The 24,653-nt window shown below is 42.0% G+C and overlaps 2 protein-coding genes across 6 annotated transcripts in view; one reads left to right on the plus strand and one right to left on the minus strand.

Moving 5' to 3' along the window:
• GSKIP (GSK3B interacting protein) lies at nucleotides 1-5,417 on the minus strand. Of its 3 annotated transcripts, none has more exons than XM_006133711.3 (3): nucleotides 5,313-5,417; nucleotides 4,063-4,321; nucleotides 1-2,747 (listed from the first exon to the last, which is right to left on the minus strand). In XM_006133711.3, exons 2-3 carry the CDS (start codon nucleotides 4,318-4,320, stop codon nucleotides 2,586-2,588), a joined length of 420 nt encoding a protein of 139 aa, XP_006133773.2. In that variant the 5' UTR covers nucleotide 4,321; nucleotides 5,313-5,417; the 3' UTR covers nucleotides 1-2,585. The 3 variants fall into 3 exon arrangements, with proteins under 3 accessions (XP_006133773.2, XP_075782733.1, XP_006133774.2); XM_075926618.1 differs by having other exon boundaries at nucleotides 5,258-5,394; XM_006133712.4 differs by having other exon boundaries at nucleotides 5,254-5,389.
• A 36-nt stretch (nucleotides 5,418-5,453) lies between these two features.
• ATG2B (autophagy related 2B) overlaps nucleotides 5,454-24,653 on the plus strand; it is a 91,261-nt gene continuing 72,061 nt past the window's right edge. For all 3 annotated transcript variants that reach the window (XM_006133706.4, XM_025189916.2, XM_025189917.2), the window contains exons 1-6: nucleotides 5,454-6,046; nucleotides 10,519-10,681; nucleotides 12,532-12,684; nucleotides 14,208-14,310; nucleotides 18,701-18,863; nucleotides 19,447-19,626. In XM_006133706.4, the coding sequence (XP_006133768.1) occupies nucleotides 5,885-6,046; nucleotides 10,519-10,681; nucleotides 12,532-12,684; nucleotides 14,208-14,310; nucleotides 18,701-18,863; nucleotides 19,447-19,626 (924 nt within the window). In that variant the 5' untranslated portion in view covers nucleotides 5,454-5,884. The remainder of the gene's footprint in view (nucleotides 6,047-10,518; nucleotides 10,682-12,531; nucleotides 12,685-14,207; nucleotides 14,311-18,700; nucleotides 18,864-19,446; nucleotides 19,627-24,653) is intronic.

Below are 24,653 nucleotides of genomic sequence, written 5' to 3' on the forward strand. Positions count from 1 at the left end.
TCATATATAAGTTTGTGCATTTATTCAAGAGTCTAGTCATTGAAATAAACAGGTGTGCTGTTAAGAGTAGATATTCAGATAAAAGCTTGGCAAAGCACATTTTCCTCACAGAGGATTAAAGCATATGCCACAACAGCAATGAACATTTTTCTTAGAGCATGAAAGTACTTTTAACCAAAATATACATTAAACTTTAGGGCAGAGGATTAACACAAAAACAGAAAAACATTATACTTCAAAACAGACGCATTGACTGTCAGTGCCTTCTTAATCCTAACAGAATCGCCACAAAACTACAATAAATTCTCAACTTGCTTGACTGGCCCCTTAACCGGTGTCAATCAGTCTAGCTCTGTTGAAGTCAGTGGAGCATGTTTATCTATAATAGCTGACAATCTAGCCCTCCCCTCTCTGGATTCACATGCAGTTTGTTTCTAGTATGAAACATGGGAAAATAAAGGCAGAATTATATAATCAAGGATGAATAAATACTGAATTGTACAAAATATGGAAAAAAGTGATAATAAAGTCATAGACATATTACTGGTGCTTTAAACCAACTAGGTACTTTTTAAAAAGTCCCTCCCATACATTTGAAAACTTACAGTAACACAATCAGTTTATAAAGATCTTTGTATTTGTTATAAAATAGAAAATACATATAACTGTCTTCTAATTCAATATCAATCTCTGAATGTTTCATGAAGCCTTTGGTCTCAAACCAAAACAATGCATTAACATTATATACTTACTGTTCTTTAGGACAAGATACTGTACAATTGAGGGCAAAGCAGGGAAGCCTTATAGCAATGGTCTCCAACCTTTTTAAGAGCAAGATCACTTTAAGTGCAATCCAAGATCTACCTCAAACCCAAACATCCTTGCCCCACCTCCTTTAAGCTTCTTGTGCCACTTGGGAGACCCCGCCCCGGTGACACCATCCTCCCTCACTTTCACCAGACTGAAACAGAGGGTTGCGGTGCAGGTTCTGGTCTTGGGTTAAGGGATTTAAGAGTGTGAGAGGTTCTGAGCTGAGTTTGGGGCAGGCAGTTGGGTTGCAGGAAGGGAGTTTTCGGTGCAGGTTCTGGGAGGGTGTTTGGATGCATGGAAGCTCAGGGCTAGGGCAGGGCCTTTGGTGCATGAAGGGGTTCATAACTTGGGTAGGGGTTCAGGATGTGGACTCCAGTTGAGCACTGCTTATTGTGCCCCCTCTGCTCTGTGGACTTAGGATACATGGTAGAAGGGAGCACCTTGACATCAGCGTCCTCCCTCCACTGCCCAGTAAGCAGGAGGCTCCTGGGGGAACAGCCCCAAGGCAAAGGGCCAGAGCTGCACAGCACTTGGAAGAGGAGCAGCTGAAGCGCTGGCATATGGCCAAACCAGTTAGGATCACCTGTCAGAAGCTCCAAGATCTACCAATAGATCCCACTCTACTTGTTGGTGACCACTGCCTTACAGAAATAAAGTATTGTAAAAAGTAAAGGCTGAAGCAAAAATACTTGAGTATATTCTGTATAATGTAAACAAACTTTCAGAATAGTAAAACAGGTGCAAATGTCTTCCCCTCCCTCCCAAAGTTTAACATTAGTATGATCTAGACCAGAGCATTTAAGAAAAAAATTTCACCTGTTCTTCCTAGTTTACTTCTGTGCTTATCTCATTTACAATTTAGATGATACATTCATGTGTCAACAGTTATCTTGTTTATTGTTCAAAGTAAGCTGTTTGGGGCAAACCAGGGTACATTGAATACTAAGCATTACTTTTAACTCAAATACTGGCACTAAGGCCAGGTCAAACTAAATATCAGATTGATTTAATTATGTTGGTCAGGGCTGTGAAAAGTCTACACCCTTGGGTGATGCAGTCAAGTCAACTTAAATCCCTGTGTAGATGACAGGAGGTTGATGGAAGAATTCTTCCATCAGCTTAGCTACTGCCACTTGGGAAGGCAGAATCTCCTGCTGGAAGTCTCAACTACTCTAATAGCACAATAAATCAGAGAGGCAATCTGCAACTGACGTATGAAACTAAGTGATGCAGTGAATTTTCAGGTTTGCACGCAAGGAATTAAGCTGAAATATGTATCCTCTAAATGGAATAAAGTAATTCCCATTAATGTAACTAAAACAAGTAATTTTTTTTTTTAAGGAGCAGAGTTAAAGTTTACAGATAGACACATTAAGTATTACTGTGTTCATATATGGCATTCAAGATTTACACAGTAGCAATTAAGATGCTTCTTAAATAAAATATTGCTCATATTGCTTTACAAAGAGATCAAATTCCTCAAGTGTTATAGTTATTTTCAACTGATGATCTACAGCAGAGTTAAATAAAATTAAAAGGATACTATTTATATAAGTTACCAAGATAGCTTAAAGTGGCCTTGGGGACAAAGCAGATCCATAGCAACACTGATACTTTACAAGTTAGTATTATTATAAGGAACCTAGATGTTAAGGCAAGAAATGAAGCTTAATCTAGGTTTCTGCCTATATCTGAAAGCAAAATCTCAGTGTAACAGTAAGAATTCCCATTATCAGTAACCATTCATCAACATGTGCTTGTTTCTACAGACTGAATCATGACTGCCCGTCCCTTTTCAAAGCTTCGAGTCTCTGTAGCAGTGCATTTCCAAAAGCTTCACGATATGCTGGGCTAAGAGAGTCCAATAAAGAGTAGACGGTTTCATGGTATGGCATTTGTAAGCCATCATCAGCCTGGTCAAAAGCATAACCAACCACCTGTAGCAAAAAGACCAATGGATTAATTTTTTTGTGTGGTTAGCCACTGTGTAATGAGAACCATAAGGGAATCACAAAATTAGTCACATTAATACACTAAATAGAAGGATTGCCAAAAATCTATACTTTGTAATTTTGTTGGTCCCAGAATAATAGAGACAAGGTGGGTGAAGCAATATTACATACAGCTCCTTTTCAGGTCTAGAAAGATACTCTGTCAGAGTTAAATACAAGATGGAAGAGACCATCTGGCATAAACATTTACAGGTATTGTAAGTACATTTAAAGGTGAAATGTATTTAATTCCACAGAAAAGTTAGGTTGACACATCTATGTCATTCAGTGGCTTAACAATATTAATAAATAAATAAATAAATAAATAAAGAGAGAGAGAGAGAGAGATCCCTAATCCCTGAGCAATGTCGTTAAGTTAAACTTACCCTTGGATCAGCCTACTTACAATATATCAAAGAGGAAGATCACTTATATTGATGGGAGTGGTTCTTCCATCAATGTAAGTAGTGCCTAACTACACAGCTGTGCCACTGTAGCACTTCAGACTTGAAGAGCACCATAGAAGTTCAAAACATGTCTTTCACTAAGAGAAACTGGTTCAATAAAGCCTATACTTTGTCTTCTGTACGAGAGATGTAACAATTTGTCCTTACAAGGAATTTTCAATATTTTCTCTCCTCACAAAACAGACCACCAAAAACTTTACAGAATCTTACTCCTGAATTTAGCTGAAAGTTCTCATTTCATCACGAGTGTTTGCGCAAGCAATTTAATTAGTATAAATGGAGATACATGCATAGAAAATCAATATTGAGTGTTTTAGTCATATAGACAAGCTAAAAATTATAGTAGTCTGTTGCATAAAATATAGCATTGTGCTCACATATCTTTATTTAATGCTTGACTTCACCTATTTTCAGCCTTTGTTACTGAAACATAGTATCAAGATAAAACCAGATACAGAAAAAATAAAATGATATGCTATACCCCAATGATGTGGGACACAGTTATAAGTTTTACTTTAAATAACCCTTATTGCATGAACTCTAACTTAACATTTTCCATTCATGTAAGATGCACTTTGGCAGGTCAACTGTGTAAATCCTCTCCCTTTAACTGGATTTAATTGAAATGATGTTTTAGTAGCTCCCTAAAAAGCTGAATTTTGAAGTAGGAAAAAGACTCTAAGAAGTGTTCAGTAAAGAAAAGACTATGCATCTTTGATGACAACTGAAAATTATACTAGATCTCTCAATATTTAGTGTAAACAATTTAGCTTTATAAAGGATAAACAAGTTACCCTAAGTCCTGCTTCTGTGAGCTCCAGGCAATATCTGTTTCTTTCTCTTGTCTCCACATTGATATATGCCACATCCTCTGCACAGTGAAGGTTTTTTGAGACAAACATATTGCTGACAGCAAACAAAACATCATTCACAACAGCTTCAGCTTCTAGTCTCATATCCTTAACATCTGTTCCTTCAACGTCTTTACATTCAGAATCTTCTTCAAATGCTGGATTAGTGGAAAACTCCATGGGATTGTAATCAGTCTCCATTCTGTGATCAGAAAAGACTACATTTAACTTTATTGGTCACAAATGCTTGTTATGCAAGATAAATGGTATAAAAGCAAGACAGTTTTTTTTCCCCCAAAAGAAAACTATTTTAAGACAGGAAGATATGGGCCCTGCAGTTATTAGCAGATCAACAAGGATTATTTTTATCTGAGGAGCTTGATAGGGTATAAACCACAAAGTTTCAGCATAACAATTTGAGTTCTAGGAATAAACAGATATGGTTTTTAAAGTAACTGATAATGAACTTTTTTGTATTCTTAATACACAAGCAACTAACATTGCATTAGAAGAACCTGTCATGAGTCAGCACTAAAAAACCTCATCTGCTACTCAGCACATAGAAATTGAGGTCTGTGAAAAGCTGCCTCAGTGAATACAGGAAAGGGAAGATAAAGGGGAAAAGGAAAAGAACTATAAAAGGAAAGCTCTAATTCTTGGACTGAAAATGAAGGGTTACTAATATTTAAGGGAGTTAGTGAAAATGGCTGTTTGCCTGTAAGGAAACTAAATTTGTTCAATCTTTGCCCTCTATTCGCTTGTTAATAGGTCTGCAGTGTATATGAACAGCTTGCCAAAAAGGTTGAACACACTGCGTTCGTCATAATACGCAAGTCATGCATGGTACGAAAGGCAACGCAAAATACCATTCCAAACCCCGTTCCGGCCCCGGGTCAAATTGCTCCCAGAGCACCGCCACACACCCCACAAGCAAGGAGGCTGGCGGCCAATGGCGCGAGACAAGTACGGCAGGGCGCCTCTCGACCCCGCCAGCCCCCTGGGGCTGCAAGCACAAACGAGAAAGGCCCAGCAATCCCTGGGAAAAGGCCTATGGGCAGCGCGGGCAGCGCGGTGACAGCTGCACGGCGTGCAGGAAAAGCAGACTCGGCCTTGGGTTTGACTCGGGAAACTCACCCACCCAGCACAGCGGTGAATCAACCATTCCTTCCACTACTCCCCTCCAGCCCAATCACCTGTCCGCCGCAGACTAGCCTTCCGCCCGTCTATAAGGTCGCAAAAGATGAGCTTAGCAGCTGGCCTCCCACCCACTTCCACTTCCGCCTTATGCCCGCCCCTTCACTTCCGCCCCCGCTTTATGACTTCACTTCCGCTCTAACGTCACAACCCGTCACTGTGGCTCAAGGATGATGAGGGGGGAAGGGTAGACCTAGGAGGAGGAGGAGGCGACGTGCCCGCTGAGGGGGACCGAGGCTGGGGGACAGTGCGCGTGCGCGACCCTCACCCCCACCGCGGAGCAGCCCCCCCCCAAGTGATCAGCCGCCCCCTGGCATCCCAAGGCGCTGAGAAGATGGCGGCGGCTAAGTGAGGATGGAGCTACCTGTCATTGCCTTCTCCCCCTGAGGGTGCGGGGTCCGGCCCCACGGGGTGCGAGCGGGAGCAGGGGGGACCTTAGGGAGCCCTTTCCTTAGCGGAGCTGACTCGAGCCAGGCAGCTCCCCCTTCCTCGCCCCTCGTCGCCCCAGCCGAGTTGCCCCCTCTCTTCAGCCCAGCATCTCCAGCCTGTAGACCCCCCCTTCTCTGCCACCATGCCTTGGCCTTTCTCAGAATCCATCAAGAAAAGGGCCTGCAGGTACCTGCTGCAGAGGTACCTGGGTCACTTCCTGCAGGAGAAGCTCAGTCTGGAGCAGCTCAGCCTAGATCTGTACCAGGGTACTGGATCCCTGGCGCAAGTCCCTCTGGATAAATGGGTAAGAAGTGCTGTCCCTGCTACCCTGCTACTCTTGAGGAATCTGCCCCCGGCCTCTCCCCTCCCCTAGGAGCCACTGGTTTATTTTTAAATCACCTTTTTGCCTTAACAATAAAGTCAAGTTTAATGTTTTATTTGGGGAACTATTCTACTTGCCACCATGGCATCTGAGCATCTTACAATAAAATAAGTTGGCTGGTGCAGTTGGTTTTCCTGTTCTCCCCACATGCAGTAACTCTGAGTGGGAATTGGCTGCATTTAAAAACGTTTGAAAGCAAAGGAAATGAGGGATCTTGAAATGGGCCTTAAGATGGCAAGGTAGCAGGTTAATCAGCCGTCTGGAAGAGAGGTCCATCTTTCAGTGGGCTGATTGCTGGCTTTATGGATAGCTCCACTGTTCTTGAATAAAGGAAGCTCTGCTGTCATGGAAAGACCTGATAGTGGAGAGGGAAGTGGTAGCTCAAACCCAGACCACTGAAAGCTTTAATACATAGCTCACTGGTCCAGAAGTAGACCCCGGTATTCGGTTGGGGGTCAGTGGAAAAAAAAGCAGTGGGAGTGGTAATCGTGATCTGCTAGTATTGCATGGACTGCCATATTCTGAACCACATGGATTTTTTTCAGGCCTTTCATATTCATTTCTGGGGATAGAGTGCTGCAGTGATTTAGTCTGTCAGTTACAACAATATGCATCTTTATGGCTGGGTCTGTATCTATTAATATTTGATAGTTTTTTGGCTAGCTGTCAGAAGAAGGATGTATTTCTAGTAGTTGACATTTGAGTTTTCGTTATCATTGAGGATTTTTGATTATATTTGGCTTGACTGGATGGAAGGTGATAGGATATCAGTTTGTTCTTCACAACACCTTTGTCTTTTTAATACCATCACTTGTTTTGCCTATCTTAAGGTTTAGTAAGCTGGTCTACATTTATGTGCTGATTTTTTTTGACAAACTAAGATAGATAGTTACAGTCATTTTTCAGCTTTTTAGAATGGAGATGTAACTCTGGATGGTATGAGCATAGTCTCAGTCTTTTATTATATGTTTATATAAATATTCACTTAGATGGGGGAGAGGGTACAGGGCTATGGAATGCCACAGGTGAGAATTGGAAGGCATAGGAGTTTGCCTATCAGAACTATGTAAGTCTAGTCTGAGGCAGAACAAGAGCCATCTCCATATAACTCTGAATGGCCTCTAAGGTAAGTCAGTAGTATCTTATGTCTGACTGTATAAAATATTAGGGAGGTCTAGTATCATTCATGAGTATTACTGTTTGCTAGCTGTCCATGGCTATGAACAGACTGTCCAATCACCAACAAAATATAAATTGTTTTTGTTCCATATTCTGGTGTAAGGACCAGCTAAGCAGATTCCAGAATAGTAGCAGTGGACAGGTGTTCTTGGAGTTCATGCTTTGCCAGTTATTCAATCACTCTGTTCAGGAATGGGAAATTAGACATTGAATGGTAGTCAGTAAAGTATATTGATCCAGTTACAGCTATGAATATGGCTTTGTTGTCACTACTGCAGCAAAGGTAGTAAGCTTCTCACTTCATAGGAGTTGTTGAATTGTGTAAATAAGTGGCCCTGGAAATCTTATTACCCTTCACTAGCGAAGAAGGCCATGGGTCAGTGTCCAGGGCTCCAGTGTGAAGCCATGATTACAGTATTTTTTTAAATCTGAAATCTAGATTGTTGGCTTTTGGTTTTTTGTTCATTTTAGCCCTTTCAAACACTTATGCATGCCTTACTACTAGTGAACTACCACTAAACTTTACTAGTAGTAAAGTTAAGCGTGCATGTTAGTATTTGCAGATTTGTGGTCTAATTGTGTAAAAGAGATGTTTCGTAAGTGCGGTATTTAAAGGACTTCTGAGATGCCATAGATAAAAGACATTTTGTAAATAAAAAATCTTCTTCTTTTGGTCTTTAGGGGCAGCTGTTTTTTTCAAGTAGGCCAGAAGACTTAATGTTTCAATATGATCTTAGTGCCCTCTAGTGGATCGTAAAACAGCCTTAGTTATTTTCACTAGACTTGAAAGACAAACATTACTGAACCCTTGCAATTTACTTAAAGAACTAAAGAAAGTAAAATTTGCATATAATGCTCATTTTCCAGTTGCAGAAACATTTTTTTTTTGCTGGGCTGTGTTTTCTGGCCTATAAATTAGTGAGTAGCAAATGCTCTTTAGATATGGCCCTCTCATGCATGACATAACAATTGCAAAAATAAGTGTTGCGAAAGTGCTACAGCTGTTTTTTTCTAAGTCATTTTAAACCTGCTATCTACATGTGCTCAAGGAGCCTGTAGTTTTACTTTAATTATTTTTCACTTTTGTTGTGTTTGGAACTGTTTGTTCTGCATCTACTAATTTCATTCCATTTAAAAATATTTAACATACTTAATCTATACCAAGAGTTCTTACAACACATTTTTGGTGGCCTCAGAGTGCATCTAGAAACTTTTGCTCATGGCTGCTCTGACAATTTTTCCTGAAATACTTAACTTCAGGAAAAACAAATAAATATGCAGATATACATGTCCAAATCATTTTAATTTATTCACGTGGAGGTTTTTGCCTACTTACTAATTTAAAATAATGTGCTGTTGTCTCTCTTTTTTATTAGACCATAACAGAATAAAAACACAAATAACATGCTTTGCACATTCTTGTCCTTTGTTGTTATTTCTTTAGCTTTTTTTATTGCTTTTTTTAAAAGATTTCCTAGTCAGTAAGTCTGCTGCTGTGAAAAGTAATATGTGTCTGTTTCTTGGACTTCAACAAACTATTTTGTATTCTTGCCAAAAATCAGACAATATCATGGGAGATAAGTTGACTAAAAGTTGTGAAGCAAAACAACTTCTGCACTGCAAAATGTCTACAGTTGAGCACCCTCTTTTAGAGCACAAATGCAGTTACAGATATGTTCTTGTTGGATTGATGCAGAGATTTCTGTGCATTTCCAGGGATTTCATTATTTCTGCAGGCAGTGAGGAAGAGCAAATAGTCACTGAGATAACTGCAATTTGGGGCCAATCTGTATGGGCAGGTGGATGTTTTCGCAAATGCATCATGTTTGGGGCATTTGTGATCTGCCATAACGTTCACATTCTTTTCAGTATTACAGCTTTCTTGTCAATTTACTGTTTTGTATTTGAGCAGTTGATTTACCTTCTTCCTAAGTGTAGTACTTTGTGCTTCTGTTTGTTAAATTTTATCTTGGAATTTCAGACCTAATCAATTTATCCAGGTCATTTTAAATTTTAATTCTATCTGAAAAGTTCTTGTAACCCCTCCTTGCTTGTTGTCATCTGCAAATTTTATAAGTATATTCTCCACTCCATTAGCCAAGTCATTAATGAAAATATTGAAAAGTACATGATCTGAGATAACTACTCTGAATTCAGTCCCTCAGTCAGTTATAGTTATGCACCGACCTTATAGTTATGATGGAGAATTTAAAAACCGTGTACTAAGCAAAAAAAAAAAGCTTAATTCATCTTATTTTGCAATATATAAACATAGACAATTTAAACAAGAACATAAGTCGCCTTTTAATGCCAAGAAATGTAGCACTGAAAAAATTGTTAGAATTTATATAGTATGAATGAAAGCTGCAAAGAGCAGTAACTGAAATTTTGTCTGGGATGTTTTCTAGCACTGAATAGCTTTGAGAGGTGAGGTCTCTCTCTTTTTTTGTTTTAAATTAGGTCTCTCTCCAAAGGAATCATCCAGTTCACCATTCTATGAGTCTGATACTTACACAATCATGTTGCTTTATGACCCTTACTTCCATTCCTCAGACACCTGTTTTAGTACGAGGACTGGTACAGTAAAGTGATGAGTCTATGAATAGTATTGTTTCTGTAGAACACCAGCAAGTCAACACTGTTCTAATTTTTATATTTGAAAAATAGTGGGAGTTTGTATTTTGAACACTGGAAAAATATTGGTATAAACATTACTGGCAATAACTTTTTCATATTGTTAGAACTAACAAGCCGTCAATACAGCATGAGGTACACTAGAAACCAATCTTTTTGGCTCAGTTGTCCAAGTTAGATGAGTATACAATGAGCATTACATCAAATGTAGTTATTTGGCTTTTGTCCTAATTAAAGAAATTCTTGTCACAACTAACAAGCACTTTTTGTTCATTTGCTATGCTGGCCTTTCCTAAAACTGTAATTTTTTTGGTGTGGTAAGACTTTAAACTATGATACTATAATATTTCTGTTAGCAACACGTGGGAATTTGTGTGAACAGTTCAGTAATATAGATAATAAGAACAATCACAGCTGGAACTATATTATATTAAAAGTTTAGGGCTTAATTAGCATGCATCATTGACAGAACCAAACTAGAGGATAACTTTGCAGCTTTTTAAATGTGTTTAATCCCTTTTAGCAGACCTTAAATGTGTTGTTTCTGTTAATGTGAGCAAAATTGTATTCTCTCCTTTTAGTGTCTTAATGAGGTTCTGGAATCAGCAGATGCACCTCTAGAAGTCACTGAAGGGTTTATCCAGTCAATTTCTCTGTCTGTCCCCTGGGGGTCTTTGCTACAGGATAACTGTGCTCTAGAAGTGAAAGGATTAGAGATGGTCTTCAGGCCAAGGCCTCGTCTTGGTAAGTTTACTGCATTCTCTTACTTGGCTCAGTGTTTACAATGATAGGTTTGGAGAATTCTTTACTGTGTTAAAATGTTTTGATGTTATGCTGGCAGTTTTTGCTTCAACCAGGTCTGATTTTAATTATTTATTTTTGATAATATTGTACCTACAGTAAAAAAAAATGTGCCTAGCTACTATTTGCTTAATATCTATCTTAGAAAAAGAGACTACAATAATTATCAAGTATTCTTTAATTGGTCAACAGTTTACTTAATTTAAGTCAATAGTATTTGAAGTTCTATGTCTTTGCTTCTACGCTTACATAGATGTAATTCTAGAAATTAATAAAGAGATGTTCCCTTTATAAGTGCCTGTGTAGTACCTAACACTTTATAGTCAGCCATGATCCCATATTTTTCTTTTTTATTAAAGCAAATCTGAATCTTCATTTTTGCTTCCATTTATGTTTGACTCATAGGAAAATTCTCAGGAGACCTTAGTTGAGAGTGTTCTACCTGTAATGTGGCATGCTGCCATGTGAGGACCGCAAGTTCGTATTTCGCTTTATTTGTGCCATCTGGACAAATTGTATTATATAGATGGCCTTTAAATTCTTGATAGAATACAATGCTTTGTTAGTTATCTATTATACGGTAGCTCCTACTGGCCAGTTTCAGTGGATGGTTGAATTTGATTGGAGAGAAACTTGGTTACTGCACATGGTTGGCGGATGCTGCAATGGCATGAACTTAATATGATGAGAGGTAGTGATACAGTTTTCAGTGGATTTGTCACAGGGTGGCTTCTTCACTTGTGGCCTCTGTGTGCCCTATAAGAGAGCTTCCCACCTCAGTTTTCTATTTCATTACTTTCAGTAATTCACCAATCTTTGTATCCATTTTCACTGCTTCTGGGTTCTGGTTTAAGTTAATAAACATTCAAAATGATGTTTGCAGGTCCATTTGTGTACCCCTTATCAGGTCACTCCCAGGCCTTTCTTGATTGTAGCTTCACTCTCCAACTTAATCTGCTGGAGTCTGCTTCTTTATTTCACCTTAGGTCTCCCTGAGAGTCCTCTCTTTACAACTTCTTAACGTGCTTTAGGGAAATCAGCTGATATCTGCTCAGATGTGCCTCCATAGTAACCAGGGTTAGCTGGCCACAGGCCTCCAACCTTTAATGGGGCAAGTCATCCTGCTACAGGGTTCTCTCAGGCTCTTTGCAGGAGAGCACTGTCATGAATGCATGCTTCAGACCATCAAAAACAGAGCAGACACCACAAATTGTGATTTGTAATTACGTTTAACAAAATCAGTAACAAATGTGAACTCCTTGATTACTAGAACAGTCTTACCATGGATTGGGATGTTATGGCTTTTAATCAGCTAATCGCCTAGTCAATGGAATTTCTATCGACTAGTCAATTACTTGATAAGGGGGAGAAGGCAGAGCCACAGCGAGGTTAGCTCCTCACCTCGGGAGCTAACCCCGCTGTGGCTCTGCCTTTTAAATATATTAAGAGCCGCCAGGTGGCTCTTAATACATTTAAAAAGCACAAGTGCAGCACGGGGGACTGAGCACAAACCGGGAATCAGCTGATTCCTGGCTCATGCCCAGTCCCCCACTGCCCTCCCTGCCCTCTCTGCCTCCCTGCCCTCCCTTTGGGAATGGTGCTAGTTCAGGGTCAGGTTTACCAGTTAACCATTAACATCCCTGTTAACTAGTTGTTTAAAATCAGGCTTTTAATAAACTGGTGCAATATATATGTAGACTAGACCTTTCTCTAGATATACCAAACGCACCATTTGTTTCTTGGTTTTATTGGTTTTACATTTACCGTCAAATGTATTTTATCTTTTTCTACAGCATCTGGTTCAGAGCCTATGTATTGGTCAAGTTTTATGACCAGTAGTATGCAACTTGCAAAAGAATGTCTTAGTCAAAAACTGACAGATGAACAAGGGGAAGGGACCCAACCTTTTGAAGGGCTTGAGAAGTTTGCAGAAACTATTGAAACAGGTACGACTCTTCTTTGCATCTTGTGAATTAACATCTTAAGTTAGATTTTTAGTCTACACCAGTGGTTCTCAACCCACATGAGGCCCATGTCTTATATCGCACACTGCTGCTGTCCAGATCAGCTGTGTGCTAAAGGCCACTAGGCTGGGTCCCAGTTGACCTGCATGCAGTGGGCTCTGGAGTCCTGGCTGCTGCCCAGCACAATAAAATCAGTAAGGCTACTGGCTGCTGCACTTCATGCGCCTGGGTCCTGGCTGCCCTCCACCACAGCTGGCTTGGGGTCAGGGTCTGTGCTGCCACCTGGCTCAGCTGAGTCAGAGTCTGAACTGCTGCCTAACACCTAGCCCAGCAGTCTCTGGGCTGCCCCTTGGCCCAATGAAGTCAGGCTATGGGCTGCTGGCTACCCCCAAGCCTTGTGCAGCAGGCTGCCAGCTACTGCCTGGCCCAGCCCAACAGACTCCAGAGTGTCTGCTGTTGCATGGCCCCACAGGGTTGGGCTCCGGGCTACTGCCCATGTAGTTGTGGTCAGGTCTGCCTCCCAGTTCCATGTGATGGGGTTGATGTGTGGGGTCATGGTTGGGGGTCCCTCCATGGTGATGTCTGGAGTTAGCGTTTATGCCGCACACACTGCAGAGCAGGTTCTGGGATTGAGGTGCCTGATATCTGCCCCACACCCTGCTGCATAGCCTCCTAGCCCAGCTCTGTGGAGCAGTTTCTGGGCAGAGGGCAGTGGGCAAATGGGTTTATGTTGAGGCATGGTATTAGGTGGGAGACAGCATGATTTTCAACTTGCAGCCCAGAAAACACTCTGGACCTATGACGATAAATAGGTTGAGAACCATTGGTCTACACCATGCCATGATACTAAAAAAATGAGAGCTCACCTGCAACTACTTCTCTTCTCTCTCAATTTTTTTATCAGTGACATCTTCTAACAGTTAAAACAGGAGGGGAGAGCAAGGAAATAAAATCACAGTAGTAAACAAGAAAACAAAATACTTTTCCTGCAGTGTGCTGATTCAGCTCTTTATTAAAGCCAAATTATTTAATTGCTGTCACTGTCAGCATAAATTTGGATAATTCCTTTCCTTTGCAGGACTCACTGACAGGATGTTTTGGTTCTGACAGTGCTTATTTATTACATCATGTGACAGTTGTCTCATCATTGCTGTTAGTAGTAGAGGAAAAACCTGGTAGTATAGTCTTCTGTACAGTTCATGGTTTTATTTGAAGACTTAGACTTAGCATAACAAGGCATTGGATGCAGTTTTGAAATTATAAAGTATTTTTTTCTTCAGATTGCTTTATATTTTTTTGAATGTCCGACTGGAAGAAGCTAAGGAAACCAGTTCCTCATTTAACACTGTGATATTGTGTTAGAAGCTATTTATAATTCTAACAATGAAACAAATGCTAGTGTTCAATTGACAAAGAAGAATTTGTCTTTATTCATTTATTAAGTCATCAGTGTCTCTCACTGATGTTAATGTGTAACTTGTTGTCTTCTCTTTTCTTCACTTCAGTTCTAAGAAGAGTGAAAGTTACCTTTTTAGATACTGTTTTGAGAATTGAACATGTGCTGGAAACTTCTAAAAGTGGGTCTGCACTTGAAATCCGAATTGAGAAGTAAGTGTTGCTTATAATAAACATTTAAAAAAAAGAACTGGATAGCTCTTTCCTTTGTATGCACAGATTTACGTCCTCTCACATAGTATAGCTCTAAAGTCTAAATCATTCTTGCTGTTGACTTTTGACAACTTAAATGAATGTTTAAGTAACACTTTTCCACCCAGCTCTTAGCAGGGTTACTAACTCTATGACAGGGGCAGGTAAGATATGGCCCACAGGCTGAATCCAGCATGCCAAACTGCTGGATGCAGCTCATGGGCCCTCAGGAATAGAGCAGCTCACACCGCTTTAAGCAGCTGGCTGCTCCCTGTGACTCTCTGCTCCAGGCACCAGGATGTAAAGGGTGGGAGGAGACTTTGTGCACTGCCCCTACTCCCCAGCAAAATCTCTCAGATCCCATTGGCTGTTTTTCAGCCAGTAGAGCTGAGAAATTTTGCTGGGGGTGGGGGCAGTGTGCAAAGCCTTCCCTTTTTTCACCTCTCCTTCCCCACCTGGAGCAGAGACCTCTCCTTCCCCACCTGGAGCAGAGTCAGGCAGGGAGTCTGCCTGCTGCAGGGTTCTGTGGGGCTGCTAGCTGGGAGCCGCCAAGGTAAGCGCCTCCTGGTCAGAGCCTACCTCTGGCACCATCCATCATATCCCCCCCCCCCCCAGCTCCTTGCCCTAGGCTACTATCTCCTCCTTCCCCAAGTCACCACTCAAACTCTCAGCACCACCCTATACCGGTTTTCCAGGTCACAGTTCCCTCCCAGGCCTTGTATCCCTCCTACCTCTCTCCCAGGTCAGAATCCCCTCATGCACCCATACCCCCTTCCTGACCCTACAGCCCATTTCCTTGCCCCAAGTCATCACCCAAACCCTCTGCACATCCTCTTCCCCAGGTTACAACTCCCTCCCAGACCCTGCATCCAAAGCCCCTGCCCCAGATCACAACCCACTCTTTCACCCAAACTCCCTCTCAGATCTCCCTCTCCTGTTCCCGAGTCTTCTACCCTGAGCTCTCTTCTGCATCCAACCTCCATCCCGACCTCCCACCGCTCCATGGAAAAGTGTGGCCCTTGACCACTTACCAAAATCTCTTGCACACTTCTGTTCTATAATCATCAGAAGAGTGCCAGATTTTCAAAAGATGGCAACATTGAACAGCTCCCGTTCTGATGACAGGGAGGGTACATCGACATAACAAAAAAACCCAAAACACCCGTAGCAGTGAGCCTCAGAGCCTGGGTCAGTTGTTTCAGGCTTGTGCTGCAGGGTTAAAAACAGCATTGTAGATCTTTGGGCTTGTAATGGAAACTGGGTTTTGGAACCCAGTGAAGGGGTAGGGTCTCGGATCTCAGGCTGCATCCCAAACCTGAATGTCTACCCTGCTATTTTTAACACTGCAGCATGAGCACTGTAAACCCGAATCAGTTGATCTTGACTCTGAGACTTGCTGCTGCAGGGTCTTTGTTTGTTTGTTTTTTCCTGTGAGGACATGGCCTAAATCAGGGCTACTCAACTTTGGGAGCCCCGCGGGCCATAACTTAAGTGTGGTTGCATTTACATGCAAATATGTGTAAATAGCATCTTTCAAACTGATGAGCATGAATAAAGAGATTTAGGCAAGACTACACAATACACAGGCCCCATTTAAGTAAGTTCTGCTGATATTATTAACATGCAATATTTACCCGATTTCCATCCATATAGCAGCACTTTTAATGAGCAATGACTGTTCAGGAATTTAACCACTAAAATGCATATCACCAGAAGACCATTATATTGACTACTTGTTTTTTTTTTTTGAGTCCCACCCGCGGGCCACGTATTGAGCCCTGCCTAAACCCAAACCTCACTGCGGGCCGCAAACAAACAAACTGTAGGCCACATGTGGCCCATGGGCCACGTGTTGAGTAGCCCTGGCCTAAATGAATGACTAGATTTTCTTATATGGTCAACACCCAACAGCTCCCAATGTTAAAACGGCCACCTCTGTTTAGGTGCTTGAATTAAGATTAACTCAGAAAATCTGGCCCCTGTTGTGGATCTTGAACACTTTTGAAAATCTGACCTTGCAATTCTATATATAAGAAAGAAGCCTTCATCCAACAAAAGTATTACCAGATCAGTAGAATTATAGCTTTTGCATGATGTGCAAAAAGAACTCACATACAGTGCAAAGCAAATTACAATTATTACAATTAAAATTATTTATAAACCGTACATGTTCATAAGGTATTCATTTAGCTCATTTCAATAATAGGCTCATTTCAGTTGGCAGCATCATAACAACAAAAATATCTTGCACAATATTAAAATCACTATAAAATAATGTTTTTACACACACAAAATCTGAACTAATTATAGTTTGTTCTTAAACAAATAACAACAAAAAACCCATTGTCACAGCTGATGAGTTCAGTTCGAGAGAACTGGTCAGTAAACTTGTCTGTCTGAATCCCTCCACCTTTTTCCCCCTTAAAAATCCCATGTACATAAAACAGTTTGCGAAAGAGTAGCTTTTAGAGAGAGAACATCTAATTTAAGATTTATAACAGAGAAGTATACCATTCGAGTTATTTTAGTTAAAATACAATTGTATGTGGGTTCCTATAATATATTATATCTTTTACATTAAAATTTCCACTCTTCTGTTTATACAATTCAGTGGTATTTTATTAGAGAATATTTATTTTCAGAAATTTAGATGGGTGAATTTTGGATATACAGGCAGTCCCCGAGTTACGCGGATCCGACTTATGTCGGATCCGCAGTTACGAACGGGGCACTTCCTCTCCCTGGTCTCGAGCAGAACAGGGAGAGGAAGCAAAGCGGCGGCGGAACGCGCGGCCAGCTGACAGCCCAGACGCGTCTGGGCTGTCAGCTGGCCGCGCGCTCCGCTCTGCTCCCCCCCCCCCCTGCAGACCAGGGGGAGGGGGAGCAGAGCGGAGCAGAGCAGAGCGGCGGAACGCGCAGCCAGCTGACAGCCCAGACGCTTCTGGGCTGTCAGCTGGCCGCGCGTTCCGCCGCTCTGCTGTGCTCCGCTCTGCTCCCCCTCCCCCTGATCTGCAGGGTGGGGGGGGAGCAGAGCGGAGCACGAGGCCAGCTGACAGCCCAGACGCGTCTAGGCTGTCAGCTGGCCGCGCGTTCTGCCGCTCTGCTCTGCTCCGCTCTGCTCCCCCTCCCCCTGGTCTGCAAACCATGGGGGGGGGGGGGAAGCAGAGCGGAGCACGCGACCAGCTGACAGCCCAGACGCGTCTGGGCTGTCAGCTGGCCGCGGGTTCCGCCCTCTGCTCTACTCTGCTCCCCCTCCCCCTGGTCTGCAGACCTGGGGGACGGGGAGCAGAGCAGAGCAAAGCCGCGGAGCCCGAGGGCAGCAGGATAGCCACAGCGCGTCTGGGCTGTCCCGCTGCCCGCGTGTTCCGCCGCTTTGCTCCCCGTCCCCCTGGTCTGCAGACCAGGGGGACGGGGAGCAAAGCAGAGCAAAGCCACGGAGCCTGAGGGCAGCAGGATAGCCACGGCGCGTTTGGGCTGTCCCGCTGCCCCCGTGCTCCGCGGCTTTGCTCTGGATGCCTGTGGTACAGCAGCTGGGGCGCTGCCGGTTGGTCCCGTAGCGCCGCTCTGGGTGCCACTGGACCAACCCAGCAGCACCCCAGCTGCTCTGCCCCAGGTGTCCCCTAGTCAGCAGCTGCTGAAAATGACCAGTGGCTGACTACAGGAAGCCCCTGCCCCGGGCTTCCTGGAATCAGCCGCTGATCAGTTTCAGCAGCAGCTGACTTGGGGATGCCTGGGGTTCTTAAGTTGAATCTGTATGTAAGTCAGAACTGGCGTCCAGATTCAGCCACTGTTGAAACTGATCAGTTTCAGCAGCAGCTGAATCTGGACGCCAGTTCCGACTTACATACAGATTCAACTTAAGAACAAACCTACAGTCCCTATCTTGTACGTAACCCGGGGACTGCCTGTATCCTAGGCATAACTTAAGTTCCGTTAATTAATTAAAGAATAATGACAGATAAATAAAATGTTCTATCCCAGTAGTGTTTTAAGACTATATAAAATACCTGTGTTGTAGATTTATCCATTTCAGAACCATATTATAATGATGAGATTAAAACACAGTTACAGGTGTCTTAAAGTAAACAAACAAAAATAGTAGCATAGGGAAAACTCCTTCACTCTGAGACTAGCTTAAACAATAAATAGTATGATCTTATATTATGATACATTGACCTCAAAAGTATAGCACAACTGCTATTATCTTGCAAGATCTTCAAGATTTCCACCCATTTGCAATCTAAAAAGAGAGAGCATATATAAACATAAACTAGATGGTATATGATACAATAGAAGATAAAAGTGTGCATGACATCCCTACCATACTTATTTCCATGCTTTTGTCTCCCAGAACTATGTATTGTGATGAAACTGCTGATGAACACTCTGGAATTAATGTAAATCAGCCCACAGCTTTTGCTCACAAGTTACTTCAGCTCTCAGGTGTCTCTCTCTTCTGGGACGAGTTTCCAGCATCAGCAAAGTCCTCTCCAGTGTGTTCAGCTACACAGTTGGTAAAAATAAATAAATTCTATAAATATGTAGAACTGATGAAGGATAAAGTATATTGTATTATGATATACATATAAGCCTAATACTGAAATGTCAAGGAATTAAACTTCTTGGAACAGTATTTTGGTAGCTCATTGCACTCTTAATTCATTGACATTATTGGTTCTCAAACTTGATCCCAGCAACCCTTGTGAATTTTTATGGGGAAAAAATAGTAGTGTCATTTGTCAAACACTTATGTAAGAGTGGAGATGGTGAAGTCTGAAGAGCAAAATTATAGAAGACTAAAAATAGGACATACAATAATTGAATCTCAGTGCAACCTTAATCTATGGAGAGAAAATTGGCATCTCTCCATAATTTACTATTCAAAGAAAAATTTCATTGCTTCCTCATGCTTCAATGTTTAGAGCGCCTTTTGTTATCTGTTTATATAAAATTTGCTAGTAAATACATTTGTCATTTGCATTTAAGTGAAACTTTGTCATTTACATTTAGTGTAGATTTATCAGACTTCTATATGTAAAAGTTGTGATACTAGGATGCATGCTGATTGCCTCTTTTTTTCCCTTTGCATTTTTAAAGGCTGCCGAACCAAAGCTTTCCCCGAGCTGGAATCCAAAAATTGTGTATGAGCCACATCCACAGTTAACTAGAAACTTGCCACAAGTTGCTCCCTCTGATCCTGTACAAATAAGTAGGCTGATTGGTAGGATGAAGTTGAGCCTTACATTAAAGCAACATGAAGTACTTCCTGGAGCTAAGGTTAGCCATAGGTTTATAGTCTTTAACTAATTGGACACTATTAAGCAGCTATTTGGTTTTTGGTTTTGACTACTGTAAAAGTTTTGAGAGTTTTAAGGAAACATAATTGGTTTTGACTATGTTTAATTTTTCTAATTTTATTTTAAATTATCTGCATTTCAAAGTAAAGCAATAAACTTTGTTAGAACATCTTATTTAACTAATAAGGTCATAGAATGCTGAGAATACATTGTGGAATTCATGGAATGTGCATCAGAACATTACGGGCAGTTTTGCTCTGTTCACAAGTGTGCAATTATCAGAGGAATTGCACACTAATAATTGAGCATGGAATTTGTCCCAATATGCGTTAGGGGGTGTCTTATTTTCTTTGGTAGATACGCATATTGACCATTTTCATGCCTTACAACTCCTACCAAAGCAAATTGTAAAAAAAAAAAAAAGCTATGGTAAATCATTTGGTGATTCAATTTAAATTACTTTAAAAAGTACAGACAATACAGTGATGTTTGTTTCTTAAAGAAGGTGCCTTGTATCTTAGAGACAGCTTGAGTTCTATCAATTGCAGTAACTCCTAAGAGAATTGCTTTGTTTTCATGAAAATCCTGTTGCTACCCATTTATATTTGCTCGGTGTAGTGTAGCCTCCTATTGAAATGGCAGAAAAGAGACTGGTATAAATAATAACTTATAAAGGAACGTTGAGGCTTTCCTCATAAAAACTAATTTGAAAATGTATACAGTTGAAATTTTAGATTAAAATTTACAATGAATTAAATTACATATTTTTTAAAATAAGTGCCTGGTAGGCTATTTTATTTGAATTTTCTAAAACTTCTATAGATTAAACAATGAAATTTAAGGCCCTGATCCTCCAAGCATTTAGGTATAAACTTTACTCACATGAATATTCATATTCACTTCAGTTATAAAATTGGTTCTGAAATTATCTTCTATGCAAGATACTCACAGTTGTAGATTATAGTGTGTTCTGACACTGATGCACAAACTGTAAATGACAGAAATTATTTTTAAGTTTAAATTGAAAATATGGTTAATTTAAACAAAGAATATATATAAAATACAGAGAACAGAAACTACTCAGTATGATTTACACAACAGTGGGAAATTTCATTACATATCCTGCAATTTCTAGTTGATATTTTTAGAACTTTTTTCTCTCTGTTGAGTCAGGAAAAATCCTTGACATAAAGTCTTTTTGGCAACATTTGCTGACAAGAAAGATTCTATGAAAATGCAGCGTGTTTCTCAAATTATTGCAAGATATTAACATCTCTGTTTATCAGTTTTAGAATTACTAGTAGCTAGGTGCTTGGCTGCATCCCTTTTAAAAGTCAGAAGTTTTCCTACTGTCAGTCACTACATTTATTTGAAGATGTCAAGGTAAAAAACCTCTTTAGTTCAAGATCTGTGTATAGGGCTCTGTATTGCACTTACATTTGATGATCTTAAATAGAACACAGTGCAACATTTCTGGCATGATTTGTGCAATATTGTGCATTATAGTGGGAAAAACAGTGTTGTGCGTTGGTATGGTAAATGGTATTGTGATTTTTAAGTCTAATCATATTCTGTTACTGACCGAACAGCCTTTTGAGTCCCATGTCTCCCTAAACCCATCTGTGGTGTGAGTTCTTAACTACCAGACCCTTAGACCTTTCTTCTCTGCATCTTTACCTCAAAAGGTGTGAAATCCACCCTCTCCCTCCCATCTTTGCACACACTCCCAACAGTTTACAGGCAGTCCCCGGGTTACGTACAAGATAGGGACTGTAGTTTTGTTCTTAAGTTGAATCTGTATGTAAGTCAGAACTGGCGTCAGCCGCTGCTGAAACTGATCAGTTTCAACCGCGCCTGAATCTGGACGCCAGTTCTGACTTACATACAGATTCAACTTAAGAAACCCAGGCGTCCCCAAGTCAGCTGCTGCTGAAACTGATCAGCGGCTGATTCCAGGAAGCCTGGGGCAGAGCAACTCTGCCTCGGTCTTCCTGTAGTCAGCCGCTGGTCAGTTTCAGCAGCGGCTGACTTGGGGATGCCTGGGGCAGAGCAGCTGGGGTGCTGCTGGGTTGGTCCAGTAGCGCGGCTCCTCGGCGCTACTGGAGCAACCCAGCAGCACCCCAGCTGCTCTGCCCCAGGCGTCCTGATTCAGCCGCTGCTGAAACTGACCAGCAGCGGCTGAATCAGGACGCCTGGGGCAGAGCAGCTGGGGTGCTGCCGGGTTGGTCCGGAGCGGCGCTGCAGGACCAACCTGGCAGCCCCCAGCTGCTCTACCCCAGGGGTAGGCAAGAAAAGCCTGGTCTGCTGGGGGGGGGCACTAGCTGCTCCCCCCACCCCAGCAGACCAGGGAGACGGGGAGCAAAGCCGCGGAGCACGCCCGCAGCAGGACAGCCCCGGCGCGCTCCGCGGCTTTGCTCCCCATCTCCCTGGTCTGCAGGGAGACAGGGAGCAAAGCCTTGGAGCACGCCCGCAGCGGGACAGCCCAAGCGCTCCTAGGCTGTCCCGCTGCAGTCGTGCTCTGCGGCTTTGCTCCCCGTCTCCCTGGTCTGCTGGTCGGGAGACGGGGATCAAAGCCGCGGAGCACGCCCGCAGGGGGACAGCTCAAGCGCGCCCGGGCTGTCCCGCTGCGGGCGTGTTCCAAGGCTTTGCTCCCCATCTCCCTGCAGACCAGAGAGACGGGGAGCAGCTTTTCTCGCCCCGGAGGACGGGGGCGGAGGACCGCGGCGCATCTGGGCGTCCCACCGCTCCCGTCCTCCGGGGCAAGAAAAGCCCCGTTAGTAACATAAGTCGGATCCGCGTAACTCGGGGACTGCCTGTATATGACAGAGACCTGCTTGGGGTAAAATAAACAAAAGGTTATTTAATAGAAAAATCACAGATTCAAAGATAATGTAGTAAGGAAGACCAAACATATACAAGTCACCAGGGCTCGACAAATCACTGGCGAGTAGATTTCAGCCAGTCGCCCCATTCACCGGCGGCACATGCATGCGCAATGCGGGTTTTGTGCATGCGCAGTGAGTAGATTTCACCGCCGTTTGTCAAGCCCAGTAAGTCACAATATATAAACATAAAGACTCAGCTTCAGGACATACTTAACTTTTATTTTTATAGGTTGAACCTTTCTAGTCCAGCACTCTCTGGTCTGGAAATATCTGTGGTCTGTCATGATTGTAGTTAGCTGGATATTCATGTATCATGAGTGTGGCCAAGTTTACTGTGGTCCCATAAATTTGTTTAGAGTCACCAATCCTGGTTCTCAGCCTTCTGTGCTGTTATTTAGTTGTAACTTATGTCTAACTGTTTTGTAAAAGCCCAGTAAACAGTGGAAGTATTGGTAATGCTGCTAGACAATATTGATCTCCTGTGATTCAGCAAATTGTGTGTTACAGCACTGTTCAGGTCCCAAGGGTACTGGTGGACTATAGAGGTTCAACTTTGTAATAAAAAATTAAATATGTGTATGAACTGTAGCAACTATAGAAAGAATCTAGTCATGTTTCTACAGTAATGTTACTCCTTTCATAAATAAACAGCGGGTAGTCTTGTAGTACTTTAGAGCAGTGGTCCCCAACCTTTTGAGGTTGTAGGGCTCCAGGGGGCGTGGCTGTTTGCCCGCTGGGCGCCCAGGGGCGGCCCCCCCCCAGCCGCGCGCCCGGGGGCGGGGCCCCCCCCATAGCTGCGTGCCCGGGGGCAGGGCCCCCTCCAAGGGCCGTGCGCCCAGGGCCGGTGCTCCTCCCCCCCCCGCCGAGTGCCGCACGCCCGGGGCTGGCGCTCCCCCCCGCCACACGCCGGCACAGTGTTGGGGACCACGGCTTTAGAGACTAACTATATATATATATTTTTCTTAGTCTCTAAGGTGCAATAAGACTACTTGTTTTTTTAAAGTTACAGACTAACACAGCTTCCCCTCTGAGTCCTTTCACAAATGTTAGTTGTGCTAATCGCTATCACAGGATATCTTTTATGAAGACTGTTACCATATATGCCCTCTAAATACCTGTTCCAGCAAATCTTTTCTCCAACATATAACATTTACCGATGGAGCAACAAGTGGGAGAGTAAGGGCTCTGAGAATTGGACCTTAAATCCTTATGAGCCTTTAAGGGAGTAATCCTACAGCAATCATTGGGAACAAGCCCGTGTTGAAATACTATCTAGTGGTCTTGAGAGAATTAGTTTAATTTTCTTAAGTGTTTTGTTACTGTAGCAGTTTATAATAAATTTGGGTATAACTTAATATTATACAAAATGAATGTTTTTCTTAATAATGACAGGCAGGTTTTAATGTATACGTTATTTGAATTTTTTAAGGTAGTGTACATTAAGTTTTATTACTCTGTTTATAGTATTTTAAATAAGCTTTATGTTGATGCCATTAATTACATTCAAGAATATTAAAGTAACAAAATTGCTAACTGTTAAATTATTATCCTGGATTTTTCTCCAAGAGCGCATATTTTTTGTGTGTGTATGGTATAACTAAATAAATAGTCGTTGGCACAGTAGCAATGTTTTATAGAACCACTATGAAACCCAAAGTTGGAAGCAATTGTACAGTTCAATTTCAGGCTGTTCCCAATTGTAAGAATATGAAGTTTCAGTCCCAAATGTTGGAGGAAGACTGTGTGCTACAAAGCTTCTAGATATAATTTGCAGGTCACTTAAAAGCAGCTTGAAGGTGCTGGCAGCAGAGGAGAGAGTGAAAGAAGAAGAAGAAGAGCTTTAATTGACTTGTTATACAGAGTAGTGGTTGTCCATCAGGAATACCCATAGACCTGTGGGTACACAGAGCACTTCCCAGGGCTATACCAGCTCATCTAGATATTTACCTAGTTGTACAATAGGCTACATCAAAAGCACTAATAAATTCAGTACAAACTAAAATTTCACATAGACATTTACTTGTTCATACTGCTCTATGTACATGAAGAACCTCCCTAGTCCGCCACTGTGGTTCAGCAACATCTGTGGTCCGGCATGATTTTAGTTAGACAGATATCCACT

The sequence above is a fragment of the Pelodiscus sinensis genome, chromosome 4 (genome assembly GCF_049634645.1).
Source record: "Pelodiscus sinensis isolate JC-2024 chromosome 4, ASM4963464v1, whole genome shotgun sequence".
Classification (NCBI taxonomy): domain Eukaryota; kingdom Metazoa; phylum Chordata; order Testudines; family Trionychidae; genus Pelodiscus; species Pelodiscus sinensis.

Excerpts from the sequence above, each read along its gene's own strand:
- GSKIP (XM_006133711.3), bottom strand. The coding sequence starts at position 4,320 with ATGGAGACTGATTACAATCCCATGGAGTTTTCCACTAATCCAGCATTT. Across the intron at positions 2,748-4,062 it reads TCACAGAAGCAGGACTTAGG|GTGGTTGGTTATGCTTTTGA; the intron begins GTAACTTGTTTA and ends TTTTTGCTACAG.